The 23983-nt window shown below is 44.3% G+C and overlaps 1 protein-coding gene across 2 annotated transcripts in view; it reads left to right on the top strand.

The window, feature by feature from the left end:
- Window positions 1–23983, top strand: part of CCAR2 (cell cycle and apoptosis regulator 2) — a 2452621-nt gene that overhangs the window by 2034143 nt on the left and 394495 nt on the right. For both annotated transcript variants that reach the window (XM_044082935.1, XM_044082934.1), the window contains one exon: window positions 22586–22656. In XM_044082935.1, the coding sequence (XP_043938870.1) occupies window positions 22586–22656 (71 nt within the window). The remainder of the gene's footprint in view (window positions 1–22585; window positions 22657–23983) is intronic.

Here is a 23983-nt window from a genome sequence, read left to right as displayed (position 1 = left end):
TGTTCCTTTGGATTGCAGGCAGGGCTTCAGGACTCTGTTATTGGGACAACATAAGGTAAAGATTATAAAATTAAAATGTTATGGGTAATGTAGTGTAACCACCTGGAAGACGGAGTCCTAATTAGTGTTGTGAGATTTCATCCAAACCTGGCATGTTGTGCACTGGAAGAGTGTTACTGCAGAAATGACAAGGTCATGCCTTTTGAATATGTGACACTGTAAAGATTATTTCATCAGGAGGAAAATACACTCTAGGAAGAGGAAATGTGTTGTGTAGCTAGCTATCCTTCATACAATTTCTAAAAGGTATTTTTCATTCAAGACAAGTGGCTGTTCAAGCTTACCTTGAATCAATCTGTTCAACTTTTTTTTTTTTTTTTTTGTGCGCACAGGTTTTTTTTACATGACATCTAAAGCCATCAGGAAGACTTAACTAGTTTTGTGAAGAGGAATAGACACTTTCTAAGTTGCTAGCTGATCACATTTTTCTCTCATACAAATAAAATAAAACATCTCTAGGTAAGTTAAGGCTCACTTCACCAGTCTTTAAAAAAGTGTCTACGTAGAGCATCTTTGGGCTGTCATGTGATTATCCATTCTCATTTTCTCAAGAAACTGCAAGTTGGTAACCTAGTCCAGGGGTCGAGCATGCTGTGCTGCTGCCCTTCTGTCAGAGCTCCTCTAGGTCAACCACCCATGTGAAGCCTGTAAGATGCATTGCTCTGTAATGTTCGACTGCAGATGCATGAATTGTGCAGTTTGGTCCTTAAGGTGCTTGTATATTGTAATTCTGCTGTTACTCACCAGAACAAGTAATATCATTGCTGCAGAGTGGGTTCCTCATGTACCTTGGTACAATTTGCATATTGAGTGTGGTAGGTATCAAGGCTGTCACTAAATCTCCATAGTAATGTAATTCTGAGTTCTAGTGATAGGTCCAAATCTGTTTATATGAATATTCACTACATGTGAAAAGTTGTTGAATTCTGTAAGGCTTAGACATTCTTACTTGTTTTTTGTTTGTACTGTTTTTGCTATGCTTTATTTCCTTAGTTTCTGTTCTCTGGCTTTTTTAGTCAATCATAAGATCATTTGTTGGTACATTGTCTTCACCTGAAACTCCCGTGGTGTGCACACACATGCACAAATTGCTTTGTTTTAAAGCCAGATGGTCCTCTAAGGGGGCAAGGCTTAATTGAATTGTACTAAACAGGGGGGTAGGATGGTCCTCCTGAGAGGCATGGTTTAATTGGAATGCACTAAACGGGGAGGGGTGTTAGGATGGTTGAGACCCTCCGTCTTTAGCATACAGTTCCAGTACAGATCTGCAAATTCATAGGATCATAGGAAGTTACTAGGCTATTGTCCCTAGGACCCTTATAAGCCTAGCCAATTTCTACCCTTATTTTTACAATCCACACCTATTGCCCCTGTCCAAGAAGGACACAGGTGGAACCCCCGGGGTAAGTTTACGGTTACCCATACAGTCATCCAGATTGTGTTTGAAGAGAGCCATTGAGGTGCTCTGTTTGACATGAAGTGGGAGTCTGATGTTCTTCGTATTTCACTGTTGCAGTCATCACATTTGTGTTATCTGCTTGCAGTAGCCATCGGCCTGATTAACAAAGTCTTGGGTCCTGTGTCAGTTGCTGTCTCTTCTTCCGTGACATCAGGGGTATAAAACATGCAGCCGACGCCATTACATCAGTCTTTCTTGCCGTGCGGTGCCCGAAGCAGAAGCAGTTCGCAAGTGCCGGTCGGCCAACTCCTGAAATTTTCGTTTTCGAGTTTCAGAACCGAAGTCTTCAACTTAAACCTAAGTACCCTGTTAGGGAAACTTCTTCTTGCTCTTAGCCAATGTCAGTAAAAGTAAATAATTGCATTTCTTGTGGAAAGCAAATACCTCATAAAGATTTTCATTCATACTGTATTCCTTGCTTATGCCCTGACCACGACGTACCTTGCTGTCGGTTTTGTGCCTTATTTAAACTTTGAACTGTCAGTTGTAGGTATTATTTCACTTGTAAATATTTTGGTTCAATTATCCTGAGATGTCTTTGGTAAGCCATCCAACTGCCGACATTCCGAAAAAAACGCAAAGATAGACGGAGACAGGCCGCCTAGGTCCAAAGCTGCCGACGACGCTTCTCCTAAGCCAGTCGCCAGTTCACCGGTACTCTGTGAGGTGCGTTCGCAGCCCCTGACACCCGCTACTTCAGATTCGCAGGCCTCTACTGAGACCCATTCAGAGTCCAGTATGCCGCGAGATGCTTCAACTGTTGAACCTACAAATGTCTCTACCTTGGATGGGTCCAGAGCTGCTGTGCAGACACTGGTTTCTGAGGGGGTATTCAGGCTTACTGACTTGCATATTAAACCAATGCCATCTTCTTCTTCTTGAAGGCCTAAAGCTCGAACCATGCCTAGAAAACTGATGCCCAGACCGCATGGTCAGGCCTCCTTGCCTAAAAAAAACAAATGATTAGAATGTCTGAAGAACTTATTACTCTAATCAGGGGAAGCCAACCTTCTCCCTCAGAGAGACCTAGGACTGAGTTTGCTTTTGATACTTCTGTCCAGGATTCTGTCTTCTATGATGACCAGGATTTATCCTTATCTACCTATGAGGATTCTGATGCTGACGACTCTATTCCCTCTGCCCCCCCCAGAGGATTTCTCTTTTGGTGAAACCTTGCATACTCTCAGGGAGCATTTTCGTTGTGAAAGTCAGGATTTCTCTGATTCTACAAAGAGGCTTAGGGGTTTCTTACTCCTGCCCCAGCACAGGCCTTTAGCCATACCTCCTGTACTAGACATTGTTGATGATGCATTTTCTGAATCTATCTTAGCCCCTAACTCTTTACCTCCTGCTCCCAGAAAACCTGATAGATATTGCAGGGTTCCTGACTCTCACAAGTGTCTTTTCAAAAATCCTACTGCAGATCCTGAGACCATTTCACAGGGACCCAAGGGCATTAAAGCTACTACCGCCTCTGATAGCGACTCCAGGGCGCTGGATAGATGGGGTAAGAACGTATACACTTCTGCAGCTTTGGCCATTAGGGCCCTAAACTGCCACTTTCATATGTTAAAGTATCAGCAGCATATTATTGGATTGCTTAAACAGAAAATGATGTTGATTACTGATTGTGCTGAAAGTAAGGATTTACAGGATTTATTGCATTTTGCTGAACAAGTTGGAAAACATACTTTGTAATGTGGTTTTGATTCACTAGAGGCATCTTGCAGGAGTGCTGTAACTGGGTCTGTACTTAGAAGGCATGCTTGGCTTAAGGAGCAATCCTTGCCAGATCATGTTGAAGCTAAATTATTGGATGCTCCCTTAAATCAGGACCACCTGTTTGGCAACAAAGTAGTAATAGTTCGTAAAAAGATGGAGGAAAAAGCTAAATCTATGCAAACTGTTAGATTTCTTTACAAGTGCAACCGCCAAGATTTAGTAGGCATTGGCCTTCTAAGAATTTGTCCTTTCCTGCCTCTTCCAGACCTTTCTCAGTCCAAACCCAGATCCAGCAGAGCACCCAGGCTTCAGTCCCAGGGTACGCACAGGACTAAGCAGTGTGGGGCCTCCACTTCCAAATCTGGGAGTAATAAGACTCCCCCATATGGTAAACTGTCTCAATGACTTCTTTTTAAAACCTCCAAGCACTTCTTAACTGACTGCCCCCTTGGGGGAAAATTGCTCTTCATGCAAAGAACTGGAAACTCATTACCCAGGACAAATGGGTTTTAAATATAGTGTCCCAGGGATACAGATTTCACTTCCACACGTTACCAATACCAAGTGGTTGGCCAGATCTGCCTCCAAATCAGTGGGCAGAGGCCCAAAAGCAAATACTCTTTCTCCTAAGCATAGGGGCTATTCAGTTTGTACCATAAGAGGAAAAGGGACAAGTTTTCTACTCAAGATTTTTCCTGGTACCCAGAAAAGACAATTCATGGCATCCTGTCCTGAACCTGTCTACTCTAAACACCTTTTTGGTGATTCCAAAATTCAAGATGCTGACTCTTCAATAGTTGCTTCCTATGCTAGGCAAAGATGCCTGCTTGGCAACACTAGATTTAAAGGAAACATACCTGCACATCCCAATCAGGGAATTTTGCAGAAGATACCTATGCTACAAAGCAGGCTACACGCACTATCAGTTCTCTGCACTGCCCTTTGGCTTATCTACTGCGCCCAGGGTATTCACAAAGTGCCTAGCTCCAGTCATTGCATTTTGCAGGCAAAGAAATATCCAAATATACCCATACCTGGATGATTGTCTAATTCAGGCAGAAAGCCAGGACATGCTTTTGAATCATCTGGCCTTTGTAGAAAGGGTGCTAAAATCACACCTAAAATCACCCTAACCCTAAAATCACACCTGGTACCCTGTCAACAAATTATATTCCTCGGAGCAAGTTTGACTACAACTTCCTAGATGGCTTTCCTCACACCAGAGAAACAAATTCATTTGACAATCTACTTCAAACAAGTGGCCACAAAAATAATGCTGTCTGCAAGGCAAATACTTCAAGCCTTGGGGTTCATGGCCTCCTGCATTCTTCTAATTCCATATGCAAGACTGCATATGAGGAAACTACAATGGTACCTAAAAAGCCTATGGTGTCAACATTTTCAGAATCTAGAAACAATGATTCCTATCATACCTTGCCTACGCCTAGAGTTCCTTTGGTGGGCAGAAGCCTGCCACCAAAACAAGGGATACCATTCACACTACCCCCTGCCGCCCAAACCCTAAAAGCAGACGCATCAGACTGTGCATGGGGGGGCTCACCTGGCAGGGAAGTGCATTCAGGGCAAAAGGAGCCCAAGTCAAATGCACCTACATATCGAACAAAAAGAAATGTTAGCTGTACAGAATGCTCTGACAGCCTTCAGAGACCACATTCTTCCAGGACAATTAATGGTAAAGACGGGCAACACCACTGTTATGTGGTACATAAACAAGCATGGGGATACACATTCTTACCCCCTTTGCAGACTAGCCATGGCATTGTGGAACACAGCCTTGCGCTACCAAGTGCATCTACAAGCTCAGTTCCTGCCAGAAAAACTGAATACTTTGGCAGACGGACTAAGCAGAAACCTCATGGACCTACACGAGTGGAAACTGGAACCAAGGATTTTCAACATGTTGACAAGGAAATGGGGAGCCCAGATATAGACCTGTTTGCCTCCCCCCAGAACTATCAATTGGACAAATTTTGCACAAGGACTCCCACAAACAAGCATGGAAAGTGGATGTTCTGTTCTTCAGCTGGAAAAACCTATCAGTTTATGCCTTTCCTCCTCTGCCTCTGCTCTCCAAAGTACTACTAAAGATCAAACAAGACAAACCAAGGACGATTTTGATTGCTCCAGACTGGCCACGCCAACACTGGTACCCCCTATTGCGCAGTGTGTCACTGTTGGCCCCATGGCACCTGCCTCAGACCCCTACCCTGTTGTCTCAGCAGGAGAATGAGATTCTGCACCCTCAGCTTCAAACATTGAACCTAGCAGCCTAATCTCCTAGTCTCTCCTTTACTATCCCTCAGTAAACTAGTGATGGATATCATCTTAGAAGCAAGGAGGCCTAGTACTGGAAAATCTTATGCTGAAAAATGGAAAAGATTCTGGGCTAGGAACCAGTCTCAAGGAATAAGCACAGCAGTGCCCAATTTACCTCAGATTTTACAATACTTAACTGAGATGCTTTACAAGGGCCTGTCTTTTTCCTCCATCAAAATTCACACCTTAGCCATTTCAGCTCATTATAACACAGAACCTCCCCTCTTCTCTCATCCACTGCTCAAGCAGTTCCTCAGAGGGGCCAAAAACTTAAGACCGCCCAGGAGAGCTCCAACTCCAGCCTGGGACCTTAATTTTGTATTGGAGAAACTCACTCTTCCTCCTTTTGAGCCAGCAGCTACTGCAGATTTAAAATTCCTTTCATGGAAAACAGCTTTCCTTTTAGCAATCACTTCAGCTAGAGGGGTATCTGAATTACAGGCCCTTATGGCAGTGGAGCCTTTCATCATCTTACATGTGGACAGGGTGTCCCTCAGAACCAATCCCTCCTTCATGCCCAAGGTAGTATCCACTGTGGCTCTTAATCAGTCCATCCATTTGCCTACTTTCTTTCCTAATCCACAGAACAAAGGAGAACGGATACTGCACTCCTTAGATGTGCACAGACAACTTAGATTCTACTTGGACAGGACTAAACCTCTAAGGAAATCTGAACTGCTGGTGGCATTTGCTGCAGGGACAGAAGGGAAGGTTATTTCAAAGCAAACCATTTCTAAATGGATAGGCCATTGCATTCATTTCTGTTATAAGCACCATGGAAAACCTATCCCACAGGGGATCAGACCCCACTAAACCAGGGCCGCATCAACCTCTACAGCCTTTCTCAGAGGTGTCCATACCAGGTACATCCTAGAAGCTGCTACCTGGAGTCCTGTACATACTTTCATCAAGCATTGCCATTTGCCAATTTTCTCTATATCCAGAGCTGGCTTTGCCACTGCAGTCTTGCAGGGCCTTACAGCTGGTCCTAATGCTATCTAAATTCCTCCTCCCATCCTTAGCTTTGGGAATCTGCCCAGATGTGGTGACTGCAACAGTGAAACACGAAGAACATAGTACAGTTGTGTACACTTACCATAAATGTAGATGTTACAGTGTTTTCACTGTTGCAGTCCTGGTTACCCACCCTCCAGCCCCCTGTCTTCTTTTGGCTATACCTTTACTCTCCTTTACTATGCTTAAAAGCTTTTTGGTGTATTTGCTTTTTTGTGGGAGGCATAACCTTGTATTTTTATATATTTAATTGCTTCCCATTGGGGGTCACCTGACATCTGGGGCAAGAAAAACTGATGTAATGGCATCGGCTGCATGCTTTATACCCCTGACGACTTGACGTCACGGAAGAAGAGACAGCAACCGACGCAGGACCCAAGACTTTGTTAATCATGCCGACTGAGGGCTACTGCAAGCAGATAACCCAAATGTGATGACTGCAACAGTTAATACACTCGAACATCTACATTTATGGTAAGTGTACACAAATGTACTTTCCAAAGGTGTGGTAACCTCTGAGAGACAAATCTGTCCCTCCAGCAGGTTCTGTTAATATCACATACCAGGTTAAGGTCTTTAGTGCGAGTTAACCAGTGTACCATTTGATTTGCGTATATGCAGCATTTCCAATAAAGCAGGGTCAGAGATTGCCTTATATGCAAGGCAGAGACCACCTCTGAGTAGTGTGTATGAAACAGTGTAAAGTGACAATAATTTCTTATGATCCACATAGGACAGATGCTGAAGACCTTGAATTTTCCTTGTGAGGAACTTTGTGGTTTCTCAAACTTTTTGAAAGGTACATACCAAATGGAATGTTGTACTCCATTATTGGCCTAATGATTGAAGAGTACACGGAAGTTATAACTTTTTTTCTGGAGGCAATGGCCTTATTTATGAGATCAGCAGTGTAGAATGCCCTTCTTACCACTGTGGAGACGTGATGAAAGGTAAGGTTGCTGCCAACCTGTGTGCCCACGTCTCTCGCCACAGAGCGCATATTTAGGGTGTTGCTGTTGATGTGGTACTTGGCAGGAACATCGCTCTTACCGAAAGGAATTTTAATACTTTTTTTGCATTGAGTTTAAGGCTATGACTTTAGTACCAATCATTTGCTTAAGACCCTTTTGTAAGTTGTTGACATCATTTGGAGATTCTATGACAGCTCCCAGTTTGCAGTCATCAGGAAACTTTGTCAGCCACAGACATTTAGTTTTTGCTTCTACATTGGAGAAGTAGATTCCAAACAGTAGAGGTCCCAGGACTGATCCCTGTAGAACACCACTGGTTACAGGTCTGCTGTTGGAGGTGGATTCCCGTATTTTGGCAATATGTTTCTATTAGTGAGTCAGTTAGCAACTCGTCTAATGATATAAGGGTTGATACCAAGCTAGGTGAGTTTGTCAATGATGCCTGAGTGGGTGATCATGTCAAAAGCCTTAACTAAGTATAGGTAGGCTGCTATGCATAGATTTCCCATCGTCCAGGGCCTTGGTGACTGTCTCTAAGTCCACCAGGTTTTACAGGCATAATTTCCCTTTGACAAATCCAAACTGAATAGGGTCAAGTATTTGGAGATTACGTATATCTTTGTTGATAACATGCATGATGATTCGCTCCATGGCCTTCCAGATAAGGCTAGTCAGGCTAATAGGTCTGTAGTTCCCGGTGACAGTGGAAGCACCACCTTTGTACAAGACAATAACTGTGGCCATTTTCCACTCACCTGGGACGAAGCTGGGGATTAGACTATGACTGAAGTGTACCCAGTGGTGTTTGATAATTCTTGTTGGAGCCCCATGTAGGATGCAGCCTGGGATGTTATCAGATCCCATAGATACTGTGTTTTTGGCCTTAGGGCATTTATGACCTGCTGTTTAGAGATGCAAGGTAGGGCACGGGTTTTAGGGATACCATGAAGTACATGTGGCGAGGATGAGAGTGAAATTTTCACAGAACCTTTTGGCCAACATGAAGTATCATTAACTACCAGTTCGTTACAAATCTGGCCCTTTCCTTTTAGGTTACAGATGTAACTAAAGAATGCCTTATGGTTGCCCTTAGTTGAGGAAACTAATTTGGATTTGTAGTTTGCTTTAGAGGACTTCACAAGAAGTCTTATTTGCGTGTTAAAGCTGAGGAGGGAGTGTTTCTAGTTTAGAGCTCTCTCCATTTTACTCTTCGATAACAATTTCTTCCTCTTACTGTAAAGCCTGTTAATGGCAGTTGTCCACCAGGCAGGTTTGCTCTTCCATGAGGAGCTTGTTTTGGTCCTGTCCGGTATAGCCGAGTCAATGTGGTTATGCAGATGTTTGTATAAAGCATTGATGTAGAACTTGACATAGTTGCCAGTTCCATCTAAGCGGGGAGGGTGCAGTGAAATTGTTTGTCATCTCTTAAGGGGGTGTAATTTGCTTTGGAGAAGTTGTTTTAGTTTAGTTGTTGCAAAGGGGGGGGGTCAGGTGTGATACTTACTTTGAATAAGACTGATTTGTGGTCAGATCTCACCAGGGAAGACCTCACAGTGGGTGTGCTACAGTGGTCCCCCATATTGGTAAGCACCAGATCCAGGATGTTGGCACCCCTTGTGGAGATGTCAGCCAGCTGGTCCAAGGCAGTAGAGTTAACGAAGTTGAGGAACCTTTGGGCAAGTGAGTTTGAGCATGAGTAATTTACCCAGTTTGTGTATGGGTAATCCAAAACATGGTGTTCGGATGCATCTTGATAGACTCAAGTAGATCCAAATAGGCAGAGTGGGTGTCCTGATTCATGGAGGGGGCCTGTAGCTGGCAATAACTTTAATACATGTCCTGTGAACAGTTAATTGCACCTGAAGTATCTCCAGGGAATCATACTGTTAACCAATCTGTAGGTGTATTTATCTTTAATGAATGTTGATACACTTTCTCCTTTAGTTTTCATGCCTTCATTTTGTGATATGAACGTGTGGAAGGAGGTATAACCCGGTATGGCTGGGGTGCTGGCCAGAGCCTTGAACCAGCTCTCCGTGACTGCATAAATGTCTGTGTCTTCAAAGGTGAGGACCGTTTCCATTGAGTCTGGTTTCATGTTAAGACTCCTAGCATTTAGCAGCATAACTTTGAGGTTGTTTTTAGATGGAGTTTTTACATCAGGAACTTTGTCCTTGAGACAAAAAAGGCACTATGAGGGTGGCAAGAGCCTTAGCCAGTGGCCAAAATCCCAGGGGTGACAGATGAAGACCATCTCTGGCGAAGCATCAAGGTCTGTTGATCATGTTATCCCAGGCTGACAGGTACTGGATCCCCTTAGAATGACAACAGAACTAAGCCAATTATTGAAGTGAATAATTTTCTGTTTGTATTGAGGCATCATCCTAGGTGAAGGTAAAATGCTGCTTAAGGCTAGGGACATACCTGTCTGAGACGCAAAGTCCGAGAACTCAGTCATGTCTCTCTCCATATAGTCCAGAGAGGTACGTCTCAAGTTATTGGCACCAACCTGGACTATGACAGAGTCTTAAACAGTACCTGTTGTTGAGAGATTTGAGTGCATGTGTGATATGACAAATCCTGGCAACTGACAGACAGCTGACTTTGACCTTTTCCTTATCCAGCCTGGTGAGAGGGATATCTGTGTGTATCATGGAGTCCTCTATGATTGATATGTTTGGTTTTGTGTTTTGCCTTAAGGGCTTGACAGGTGAGATATTGGTGTGTGAGCTGTTGTGTATTGTGTTCTGCAGAGAAGTATTATGTGTAGCATGCTTGTGCTTGTGTTTGGGAGGTTTCTGGTGTTTAAATATGTTTCTGGTGAGGACGTCCACATGTGCAGGTATGCATGATACAGGTTTGGGTGGAGTAGGAGGTGAAGTGTGCATGCTGATAGCCTGTTCATTGTCATGTGTACTGACTGGTGTGGGAGAGAGCATGGATTCAAGGTTTTTAATATATTTGCATCTCTTACATGTTGAGTCTGTGTGGACTAGGAGTAAAGGGTTGTCAGTGAACATGAGGCAGTTGCTACACTGCCTCAAGATACCCATGTCGACCAAGCTGGCTGTAGAAAATTTAGGAAATGCTGTCCACAGTGTTAGGTAAGTTTATATGGTCAGGAAAAGAGGTCACACTTAGGAATGGGCTAGTGGGTCAGAAGTGTGATGGTACCTCTGAGGCTAGGCTTAATGTTCCACCTGACACTAGAGTAGGACCATGAAAAACCTATGGAAGACCGCAAGCAAAACGTTTGCATCTATAATCACTAATGGCAACCACCGCTAAGCGGCAGTGCACCATGCTGCATTACATGCAAACAAGCGCAAATGCAGGGCTTAAAGCAAGAAATAACCTTTAAACTCAGACTAGACTATAAGGATGTTCTGTCTGAGCTTTAGTCCAATCACCCTTGATTAGATGGGACCCAGACAGCACTCTACTCCCACAAGGATGCAGAAGGGCCTTCACCAACAAAGTTGGCTTGAACTTGATGCTCAGAAGTTACAGAACAGACCCAGAAACAGCAAACCTGGAACTGGGCTATGCCACAGCTGAACTAGTAAACAGAAAAATGTGGCAAAAAACATTTCAGGCAATTCAAACAGACAGAAGAATGCAAATACAAATACAAAGTGCAATCAATGAGCAAAAAAAAAAAAAAACGGCACTTATAGTTAGTTGGAGGCAACGGATTCCTCATATCTTTCAGTATCTCAGTTAAGAGCTGGTTTTAGTGTTCAAATGATCTCAAACAGTCTAGATTCAGCAAGTCTGAATCTGGCATCAATGATTTTCCTTTGTCACAACTGCCCTGACTTTGCCTTGTATTTTTACCCCTGGTAAAATTTTTGATTATCTGCTAAATCACTGAGGATTAAAGCCCATCTATAATGCCTGATATTAGAATTCATACTTCTTTTTCTGAAACAGCACATTGATACAAAATTTACTGATGTCCTTCTATTCATATGCTGCTGCTGTATCCATTACATGAGGGAGTTTGCCTCCAGTTGACTCATACGTCCGGCTGTTTTACAAAAGATAGATGCTGCTGTAAGGGTACGTGCAAAGGTCTGCATCACTCAGCTTACATCGGCCATAAACGGATGTCTGGTATAAAGCGGACATCGGCACACATCTACCTGAGAGCTTTTCTGCTGCCTGTTTGACTGACAGCTCCAATCTTCGCTTACTTTGAAAAGTGACGACCTGCTTGTCCGTGTTCAGATAAGTACCCCGTAGGGTGTGTCGGTGTGGAATGTAATTTCTACATAAAGACTCACACGAGCTCTATTTATTCTGTCTAGGCCCAGACCATGGTCATACCACTTGCGAGATCTGTAAAGCGTTTGTACCAAAGACTAAACATACCATTCCTTCTCAACAGTCAATGCCGTCAGATCAAGCCCCTGACTGGCAGGCCTTTACCCAAGGCCTATTTAACACTTTCATGACCTTATCCCAGACATCTCTGCCTGTCCAGGTTCCTACAGCCTCCATTCCTGGGAGTAGGCTGTTGGCTATCATTTCCTCTGAGGAAGAGGAATCTTCAGGGAATGAGGCGCTTGCCTACACATGAGAAATTGCCTCCCCCCTGGGGTACGCTTCTCCAGAGGCACAGAGTCAAATAGAACTGTTTCCCCTGAGCAAGCTGTCACTTTTGGGGAGACAGTTGTCCAAATGAAGGACTTCTTTTTTAAATGGGACTACAGGCCGGTATCTCAGACCTAAAAGAGGTATTATGATCTCTTGCAAATGGAGTCCCCTAATCCTTCTGCTGTTCCCCCTTGTCCATCCTCCCTTTTTGGATGCATTCTTGGCTACATCAAAAGCTCCAGATTCCCAACCCGCTGCACCAAAGTGCCCTGACAGGTTTTATAAAGTCCCTGAAGATGCCAAATTTCTTTTCAAGGCCCCTTCTGCAGATACTTCCAACTATTTCTGTTGCTGCAGATAAAACATCAGAATTTCTTCCCTCTACTTCCTTGCTCCCCTCCGATAGGGAAAGCAGAATCATGGAAAGATTGGGCAAAAAAGTCTGTACCCCTTCCACCTTACTTGTTAGAGCCATAAACTATTAGAGACACGATACCAAATATTTCTTGGCCCTACTGACAGATGCAATTAAACTGTTTGGTGAGTTACCTGATTCCTCCAGTAAGACAAAAATAGCTAGTTTTTTTAACTCCTATAACCAAGTTATCAGACACTCTATAAAGTGCAGTTATGACGCTGTGGAGGTTTCTGCAAGGGCAGCTGCCTCAGGGTCAGTCGTCAGGAGATATTCCTGGCTCAGGCTACAGTCTTTGCCAGATGATATCAAAACAAAACTAATGGACACGTAACAAGGCCTTGTTTGGCTCCTGGCTGCAGAGCTTTTTAAGGCCCTACAGGCAAACGGCAAAAAGCTTCAGGACCTCAAGTACATTTTTGTGTCCCCAGTTCCCCATTTCCAGAGGAACTACCCGGCCAGAACAACCTTTGTGAGAAGGCCTTCTAAACACGTGCTCCAAGAGGAAAAAAGATTCCAGGAAGCAGAACCCTTCCAGGTCTTCTCCCACTACACCAGCTCAAAAGCAGTCCTTTCAGGCGAAACCTGGTAGTCTGTGACTACCAGACCTTAAGCCCAGCTACCCCTCTCTCCCTGCATCTGTCCCTGTCCCTTCCTGCTTGGAAACAGATTACCCAGGATTCTTGGGTTCTCTTAATCATAAAACAAGGTATTTCATGGTGTGGGACTCCAGACCAACCATCAAAGGCATTCCTCAACCCCCTCGAGACCAAATAGCTTCCTTTCCTTCAGCCCTGCAGACCCTCCTCTCTCACGGTGCATTATTCAAGAGGTACCCCAAAATTTAAGAGGGAAAGGATTTCACTCCAGAATGTTTCTGGTTCCCAGGAAAGAAGGTCTTTGGAAACCTATCTTGGATCTGTCCCATCTGAATACCTTTCTCAAGGTCCCCTTCTTTTGGATGCTAACTCTTCCTATTCTCCTCCCCCTGATTCTCCCTCAGGTATACACGGTGTCCTTAGACATAAAAGATGCCTATCTCCACATTAAATCCACCTTCTTTTCAGGAAATTTTTTTGCTTCTCATTGGGGTCTGCTCATTTTCACTTCTGTGCTTTGCCATTTCGTCTCTCTGCAGCTCCAAGGGTGCTCACAGAGTGTTTAGCCCCAGTAATTGCCTTCGCCAGAACGCAAGGGATCCAACTCTTCCTGTATCTGGACGATATCCTCATCCAGGCGTCATCCCCACAGTTGCTCCAGCAGCACCTGGACTTTGCCATCTTCCTACTGAGAGGCCTGGGGTTTACCATAAACCTTCAAAAATCTTCTCTGACTCCCCACCCAGGACCATATGTTCCTGGGATGCAGGATTCTCACAGGGCAATTGATGGCCTGTCTTCCTCCAGACAAGATTCAGACCCTCACTCTTATTTCCAGGGAATTCTTCCCCTCAAAGCCCTGCCTGCCAGGGAGTGTCTAAGGCTCCTGGGATTTATGGCCACCACCATTCCCATAGTACACTTAGCAAGACTGCACATGAGGAAATTTCATTGGTTCTTAAGGACAGCCTGGAAACAACAGCTGCACCACTTGGAGTTTATGGTACCCTTCTTACCCTGCCTGTCCAGGGAACTAAAATGGTAGATTACTCAGATTACCGAAAATCCTGGTCTTCCCCAGCAACCTCTTTCCCCCAACCAGGACCTGTACACAGATGTCTCAGATTTGGGCTGGGGGGGGCAACTCTAATAGCCTGGAGAGTGAGAGGCACATGGACCCACTCCCAACAGAGGGAATGCATCAACATCAAGGAAATGAGAGCCTTGATATTTGCACTTTAGAACTTCAAGGCTCACAGATGATCCGCTGTGGCGACCCCTAACCAGGAAAAGCCGAAAGAAGAAGACGACGACCTTCAAGGCTTAAATCCTTCCAGGAGTGCTAAGATGGTGTACAGACAACACAATGGTGTTGTGGTACATCAACAAGCAAGGGGGGGATGAAGTCCTACATTCTATGCAGATTGGCTTTACACGCATGGGAGATTACACTACAGAAAAAGGTATCCCTCCTGGACGTCTACATCCCTTCAGCCAAGAATGTGATGGCAGATTCTTTAAGCAGGTCCATGACTCAGTCCCGCAAATGGATGTTAAACAGGGATGTGTTCCTGGACCTGGTCCATGGTTGCCTCCCCCTTGAACAGACAACTCCCAACTTATTGCACCAGGATATTCACCCCTGCAGCATGGAAGGTGGATGCTGCTTCCTTCCAATGGAAGGGGATGTTTGCTTATGCATGCCCCCCCCTTCCCTCTTATTCAGAAAGTTCTTCTGAAAATTCAGAGAGAACAACCTCAATTCTTGTTGATCACCCCCTTTTAGCCAAGGTAGCACTGGTTCCCCCTTCTACATCATCTAGCCAAGGGCAATCACCACAAGTTACCCTTCAGGATAGACCTACTCGCACAGGAGAAGAACTCTTACACCCCCAAATATCCACCCCGAACCTTACACTGAGGGTGATCGGGCATTGATTCCCTTTAGGCACTTTTTATTTCCCTTTATACTGAAGACATGCTTCAGGTTCTGCAGGAGGCTAGAAAACACACTACCAGAAAAATCAGTATCTATCCAAGTGGAAAAGATTCTCTGTTTGGTGCCTAAAACAAGGCTTTCAGCCACTGTCTGTAGATCCTCCATTGGTTCTGTCTTACCTGTGAATTGATGAATACTGGCTTGTTATATTCTTCCATCATGGTACATCTCTGTGCCATCTCAGCATGTGTACCTCTGTCCCCTGCTTTAGGTTTCAGACTGGAAGTCAAGCTTTTTCTGAAAGGAGTACTGCACATTAGACCCCCAAGGAAGCCTACCCTCCACCCACTGGGATCTTAATTTCGTGTTGGAAAAGCTTACCTTAGTTCCCTTTGAACCAGCTATGGACTGCACTCTTTAACACTGCACATGGAAAAACTATTCTTTTGGTGGCTATTAAATCTGCCAGAAGGGTCTCTGAACTGCAGGCTGTCATGGCCTCTCCTCCTCTCAGTTTTCCATAAGGACAGGGTTTCCCTACGTACTAGCCCATCCTTCATGCCCAAGATAGTTAATGAACTTTGCCGAAATCAGGCCATCAATATGTCTATCTTCCCTTCACCGCAATCCTCCAGCGAAAGGGTCCTTCATTCCTTGGATGTACATAGACAACTCTGATACTCTTTGGCTAAAACCAAATCCATTCGTAAATCAGACAGGCTCTTTGTCTCCTATCACTCACCAGACCTTGAACTCTGTTTCCAAGCAAACTATTTCCTCCTGGATCTCAAAAACGATTTCCTTTTGCTACACAGCCCATGGTAAAAGGCTTCCCTTCCCAGTGAAGGCACACTCCACTAGGGCTGTGTCTTCCTGTGGGGCTTTCTTTTAGGGCTTGGATAAAGCTGCCATTTTAGAGGCAGCCACATGGTCATCTGTCCAGACTTTCACCAAACATTACAAGTTAGATGTCATTTCCAGGTCCAGAGCAGGATTAGCCAGGGCCATTCTGCATGGCTTTGTGGAAGATCTCACTCCCCCCTCACAATTTTTAATAGCATGAGCTTTTGCACTTTCCCTCATGCAATGAATATAGTAGCATATAAGTCTAAGGACATAGCATAGTTGTGAAAAATCTTACCATAACCATAGATGTTTTTCTTGTTTCACTGTTGCAGTCATCACACTTCGGTTATCTGCCTGCAGGTAGCCCTCAGTCAGCCCGAATACCAGAGCCTTGGGATTTCTGCGTCGGATGCTGTCGCCTCTTCCATGAAGTCAGGTCATCAGGGGTATAAAACATGCAGCCGACGCCATTACATCAGTCTTTCTTGCCATGGAGGAACCTGAAGCAGGAGCAGTTCGCAAGTGCTGGTCGGTCGCTACCTGAAATTTTCATTTTTCAGGTTTCAAACCTGAAGTCTTCTAAAGCTAAGTACCCCATTGGGGTTCCTTTTTTCTTGCTCTAACTGATGTCAGAAAAAGTTAACATTTGTCTTGCCTATGGTAAGCAAATACCTCCCAGAGATTTTCATTCTTACTGCGTCACTTGTTTAGGCCCAGACCACGACGTCCCTCGCTGTCGGTTTTGTGCCTTGTTTAACGCCCGAACCATTCGTCGTCGGGCTATCTTTGTCACTATATTTTTTCGTTCTCGTTCTCCGTATTCCAAAATGGCTTCCATACGCCATCCAACTACCAATCTTCCAAAAAAACGTAAAGATAAAGACAGAGACAGACTGCATAGGTCCAAAACTGCTGACGATGCTTCCGTTAAGCTAGTCGCCAGTCCGCCGGTACTCAGTGAGGCACCTTTTGTAGCCCCTGATGCCTGCTTCTACAGATTTGCAGGCCTCTGCTGAGACCCATTCGGAGTGTGGTATGCCGCAAGATGTTTCTTCGACTACGGATGTCTCTACCATGAATGGGTCCAGAGCCACTGTGCAGGCACCGGCTTCTGAGGGTGTTTTCCGACCTGCCAATGTTCATATTAAACCTACAACTACTGAGTTTCTCAAGCCCAGAGTTCGCACTACGCCTAGAAAACCGACGACCCAAGCACATGCTCAAGCTCCCATGCCACAAAAACAAATGCTTAGAATGGCTAAAGATCTTATTACTCTAATTAGGGGAAGCCAGCCTTCCCCTGCTAAAAGACAAAGAATTGCATTTCCTTCTGATTCTACAGACCAGGAGTCCGATGACTCTGACCTTTCTGATTATCAGGACATACCCTTATCAGCCTATGAGGATTCAGATGCAGAGGAATCCATTCCTTCTGCCTCCCCTCCAGAGGATTTTTCTTTTGGTGAAACCTTGCATACTTTGAAAGCATTTCCGCTGGGAATGCCAGGACTGTCCTCAGTTCAAAAAGAGAGTCAGAGAATATTTAGAGTTTCCTCAGCACAGGCTTCTAGCTATACCCCCTGTCCTGGATATTGTAGATGATGTCTTCATGGAATCCAGTCTTACTCCAGACACCTTACCACCAGCCCCTAGAAAACCTGACAGGTACTACAGAGTACCTGATTCTCACAAATTTCTCTTTAAAGAATCCTACTGCGGATCCAGAGACCTATTTCCCAGGAACCTAAGGGCATTAAGGCTACTACAGTCAAAACCCTACCCCTTCAGACAGGGATTCTAGAGCTTTAGACAGATGGGTTAAGAAGGTATATACCTCTGCAACTCTTGCATCAGAGCATTGAATTGCCAGTTTCTCATGTTGAAGTACCAGCAACATATTATGGAATTAATTAAACAAAAAATGGTGTTACTTCCAGATTGTGCAGAAAATAAAGATTTGCAAGAGTTAATGCATTCTGCAAACCAAGTTAGTAAACATACTTTGCAGTGTGGTTTTGATGTTTTAGAAGCATTTTGCAGGGCTGCAGTCACTGGGTCTGTACTGAGAAGGTATGTTTGGCTGAAGGAACAAATCTTGCCAGGTCATGTCAAAGCAAAATTACTAGACGCTCCTCTAAATCAGGACCGTTTGGCACCAAAGCAGAAGTTCTTAAAAAGATGGAGGAAAAAGCTAAATCTATGCAAACTGTCAAAGAATTCTTACAGGTCTAGCCCTCTAGATTCAGTACGCATTGGCCTTCTAAAAACTGGTCCTTTCTAGCCCCTCCCAGGCCTTCTCAGTCCAAACCCGGGGGAAACGGACCATCAAGACTACAATCTTAGGGTATGCAGAGATCTAAAAAATGGAGTGCTCCCACCTCAAAAACAGTGTGTGGAAAGCCACCCCCTTATGGAAAAAGTTCACAGTGACTTTTCAGTTATCCTTCCCAGCCATACCCAATTACTTGCGCCCTTAGGTGGAAAACTTGCCCTTCATGCAGAAAAATGGATGTCCATTACTCAGGACAGATGGGTTCTAAACATTGTATCCCAAGGATACAGATTCTACTTCCATTCACTGCCATCCCCAAGCGAGATTCCAGACCTTCATCCAAACCAGTGGGCAGAGGCTCAAAAGCAAGTACTTTCCCTTCTCAATATCAGGGCTATTCATCCAGTTCCAGTAGAACAAAACGGACAGGGTTTCTACTACAGACTGTTCCTGGTGCCCAGAAAAGAGGTCTCTTGGTGCCCTATCCTGGATCTATCAATTCTCAACACCTTTCTGGTGGTCCCAGAATTCAGAATGCTTACTCTGCAACAGCTTCTCCCTATGCTATCCAAGTATGCCTGGTTAGTCACCCTAGATTTAAAAGAAGCTTATCTGCACATCCCCATAGGGGAGTCTTGCAGGAAATATCTATGTTTCAGGGCAAGCTCTATGCAGTATCAGTTCTCTGCACTTCCCTTTGGCTTATCACTGGGCCCAGAGTGTTCACAAAGTGCCTGGCTCCAGCCATTGCATACTGCAGGCAGAGAAATGTTCAAATTTTCCCATACTTGAACGATTGCCTGATTCAGGTGGACAGTCAGGAATTGCTACTTCAGCACCTAGCATTTGTAAAAAGACTCCTAACTTCACTGGGGTACACCATCAACAAAAAGAAATCACAACTGGTGCCCAGTCAAAAAATTGTATTCCTGGGAGCAAGCTTGAGCACAACTTCCCAGATGGCATTCCTCATGCCAGAAAAGCATGTCTATCTGACAAACTACTTCAAACTAATGGCCACCAAAACCTAGCTATCTGCAAGGAAAATACTGCAAGCCCCAGGGTTCATGGCCCATGCATTCTGCTAATTCCATATGCAAGACTGCATATGAGGAAACTTCAGTGGTACTTATAAAGTCTCTGGTGTCAACATTCTCAGGACCTGGAAACAGTGATTCCTATCATACCTTGTCTAAGGGTAGAGTTCTTTTGGTTGGCAGAAGCATGCAACCACAAGGGGACTGCCTTTCACTCAAACCCTCGCCGCCCAAACCCTGACAACAGACGCATCAGACTATGCATGGGGGGCTCACATGTCAGGCAAATGCATTCAAGGCAAGTGGAGCCCAGGACAAATTCTCCTCCATATCACTCAAAAATAGATGCTAGCTGTACAGAATGATCTGACAGCTTTCAAATACCTAATCCTTCCAGGACAGCTCTTGATAAAGACAGACAACACCACAGTTATGTGGTACATAAGCAAGCAGCGGGTGAACCCATTCTTACCCACTCTGCAGGTTAGCCATGGCCCTGTGTAACACAGCCTTGAGCAACCAAGTGCACCTACAAGCTCAATTCCTGCCAGGCAAACACAATTCACTGGCAGACGACTTAAGCAGAAATCTACTGGACCCACACAAATGGAAATTGGAGCCCAACTCCTTCAAACTTCTAATCCAGAGGTGGTGGACAACGGAGGTGAACCTTTTTTGCCTCCCCCGAGAACCACCAGTTGATCAACTTCTGCACCAGGAACCCTTACAGTAGGGCCTGGAAGGTGGATGCCTTATCCTTCACATGGGAAAACCTCTCAATTTATGCCTTTCCCCCTCTGCCCCTCCTCTCAAAAGTACTACTCAAGATCAAACAGGACAGGCCAAGGGCAATCCTTATTGCCCCAGACTGGCCACGGCAGCACTGGTACCCACTCCTACACAGTCTGACAATAGTGCCACTCTGGCACCTACATCAGACACCTTCCCTGCTATCTCAGCAGGAGGGACAGATTTTGCATCCACAGTTGCTATCCCTAAACCTTCCAGCCTTGCTTATCCCCTGAATACACCACCAGCAACTCTCAGCAAACAGGTGCTGGATGTTATCCTTGAGGCCAGAAGGCCTAGTACTAGGAAATCCTATGCTGAAAAGTTGAAAAGATATTGTTCTTGGAATCAATCTCAAGGAAAGGACACAGCTGTGCCCTCCTTACTTCAAATCCTTGATTACCTAGCAGAGCTGCTCCAGAGGCCTAGCCTTCTCCTCCATTAAGATTCATGCCTCTGCCATCTCAGCTCATTATAATACTGAGCCACCTCTTTTTTTCTCACTCTCTCATCAAGCGGTTCCTTGAGAGGGGCTAACAATTTAAGGCCCCCCGAGGAGAGCTCCCACCCCTGCCTGGGACCTTAACTTTGTACTGGAAAAGTTCACACTTCCCCCTTTTGAACCCGCTGCTTCAGCAGAGTTAAAATTCCTCAGTTGGAAAACAGCCTTGCTTCTAGCCATAACTTCAGCAAGAAGAGTCTGAGTTACAGGCACTAATGGCTGTGGAACCCTTCATTATTTTCCATGCTGACAGGGTTTCCCTCAGGACTAACTCATCTTTTTTGCCTAAGGTGGTATCCAGTGTGGCTGTAAACCAATCCATCCATTTGCCAACCTTCTTCCCTAATCCTCAGAATAAAGGGGAAAGGATCCTGAACTCCTTAGATGTGCACAGTCAGCTCAGGTTCTACCTTGACAAAACTAAACCTTTCAGAAAATCTGACCAGCTGCTAGTCAGCTTTGCTACAGGGGCAGTAGGGCAAGGCCATTTCAAAGCAAACCTTTCCAAATGGATAGAAAACTGCATCCTTTTCTGCTACAAGCACCATGGAAAACCTACCCCACAGGGGATCGGAACACATTCCACTAGGGCTACTTCCACCTCTACAGCATTTCTCAGGGAAGTCCCTATCAGGGACATCCTGGAAGCTGCAACCTGGAGTTCTGTACAAACCTTCACCAAGCATTACTAAGTGATTTTTTTTCTAAATCCAGAGCTGGATTTGCCACAGCAGTCTTACAAGGCCTGCTAGCCAGCCCTAGCACTTCTTGACTGCCTCCATCCTTCCTCAGCTTTGGGAATCAACCCAAGTGTGATGACTGCAACAGTGAAACATGAAGAAACATAGTACAGTTGTGTATACTTACCATAAATGTAGATGTTTGAGTGTATTCAGTGTTGCAGTCCTGGTTTCCCTCCCTCCAGCCCCCTGGTTTTCTCTATCCTTTCTATCTATCCTCTTTATGGCCATTTGTTATGGCATTGGTATTTACTTTTTACTGGAGGTGTTCCACACCATATAATAGCTTCCTATTTTGGGGGCTGCTGACATTTGGGGCAAGTAAAACTGATGTAATGGCATCGGCTGCATGTTTTATAGACCTGACGTCATGGAAGAGGCGACAGCATCCAATGTAGAAATCCCAAGACTCTGGTATTCGGGCCGACTGAGGGCTACCTGCAGGCAGATAATCCAGGTGTGATGACTGCAACAGTGAATGCACTCGAATATCTACATTTATGGTAAGTGTACACAACTGTACTATGTCCTCTTCTTCTATATGTTGCTGTATAGTTTCCCACCTTGCCTTCCCCCTGATGCTTGCCTGACTCCTGAGTATCCACTCCACAGTCACTGGTGCCCAGTGGCATTCATTTCTGAGGTAGGTGCGTACTAACGTCCACTTTATACCCGACTTCCGTTCATGGCAGATGTATGCTGAGTGATGCAGACCGTCGCACATACCTTCTCGGTAGCTTCTAACTTTTGTAAAATGGCCGGACATACGAGTCAACCGGAGGCAGACTCCCTCATGTAATGGATACAGCAGCATATAGAAGAGAAGGACATCTGTGGTTATGGTAAGATTTTACACAGCTATGTTTCAAGTGATTTAGAGCAGTATTTGATCCTTTGTCCCCCCATTATTTTTGGCTTTGTCCAGAATTGTTCAACAGAGAAACTGAGAAATGAAGATCAGTATGAAAATACATGGTCCTTAAACTGTACTTCATTATCATGTGATTGTAGTGAGCCCAACCCAACAGGGTTGGGTGTTAAAATGCTTCCTTCCACTTTTTTTCTTGTCTTGCATCCTTGAACAAAGTGACATGAAGACATCTGCTGCACACACTCAAATCACATGTTATCTCTTTAAACCAGGTTCTGGAAGCTTTTGATCTGCTATTGTAAGATGTGGTATTGTAATTCTTTTATGCAAGTTTATGGTTGACATTTATTTATCATAGACCATAGCTTGTGCTTAACACAACTGATGGTAATTCATTGAATGACTTCTTTCAGGAGCAGAAGAGGAGGAAAAGAAATCAACTGCATCCAACCATTCTGGAGTGGAGTCCTCTCACCAGGAGGTGGTCAGTAAACGATTCATTTGAACTTTTTATGATTGGTTGGTAGATTTAGGAAGCAGTGATTTTGGAGAAAACCGAGATATCAGACTGTTATTTTTGAAAATGTGAAGTAGACACACTAGTTTGAGACATACCACAGAACAGAAAAGGCAGGACAAGATGAAGAAGCCTAGCAGTATAGATCCATTATTGTTTTTTGTTTTTTTACCAAAACCTGTTAGTACTTGCGTATGGTTAGTTATAACACAAGAAAGCAATAGCTTCCCTCCAAGCCTGTTGGTAATATAGATTGAATGTTTTATCCCAAGTTGGAAATCTGTGTTCATGACTTAAAATTTTGTATCAGAAGTGGGAAGCTGCTGAATTAAACTGTTGAAATCTTATGCTAAAGGTGCATAGAGCTGTACGGTTCCCCTACAGAAGACCGACAGCTCACAACACCAACACCAAAAGCCCGACACACGAAATACCGACAACAGTGCTACTGCAGAAAAAAGGAAATAACATTTCCTTTTTACTGTTAGCAGGGGGGGTGTAGCCCCCCTGCACCCCCCCCCAGTGGGGGGCTATGCCCCCCCCCACCCCCCGTAACTTTAATATACCAACTCCAAGATCGCACTACAGTGCAGGAATGGAAATATTTCTATTCCACACTGTGGGGACTTACCGTTTCCCCATTGTTGGTATTTCGTGTGTCGGGCTTTTGGTGTTGGCGATGTGGGTGTCGGTGTTGTGAGCTGTCGGTCTTCTGTAGGGGACCCAGCTGTACACATTTAAAGATGATACTAAGAAAGTGAAGATAGTTGTACATATCTGAAATTGATACTAAGAGGGAGAGGTATGTATCTTGGTGTTTCTTCAGTCTTTGCTTAGAATATCTGACACACAAGATGTTATACATCTAAGGGAGATCTGCTACCCCCTTCCATGCTTTTTTCTTATTGTTGAACAGATTTATTGATTGACATTTGATTACTGGGAAAGTCTGACTGGGTAGAAGCCCATTTTTAAGAGCAGTAATTATACAATCTTCCAAAATAAAACATTTGCTGTTTAAATAATTTTAACAAATTAAACCTAAAATATAAACATTGGTTAAGAATCAATACAAGGTATATGACATTCATTTAATATTTAGAGAAATTTTAGATAGCTTGTACATAAATTAATGGTAAGTTAGTCTAATACAAATAGGATTTGCAATATGAAGTGAGAGGAAAATAGGCTTATGGTATATTCAGAGAGAAATTCAGGGAAGAGAATTAGTAGTAAGAAAGTAAGTGAAGAAGGGAGAGTAAGGAGCTATAAGGAAGGAAACTGTACTTGTTCA

The sequence above is a fragment of the Protopterus annectens genome, chromosome 9.part0 (genome assembly GCF_019279795.1).
Source record: "Protopterus annectens isolate FY-2018-M chromosome 9.part0, PAN1.0, whole genome shotgun sequence".
Taxonomy (NCBI): Eukaryota; Metazoa; Chordata; order Ceratodontiformes; family Protopteridae; genus Protopterus; species Protopterus annectens.
The sequence above is the reverse complement of the archived record's forward strand: the minus strand, read 5'-3'. Positions and strand labels throughout refer to the sequence as shown.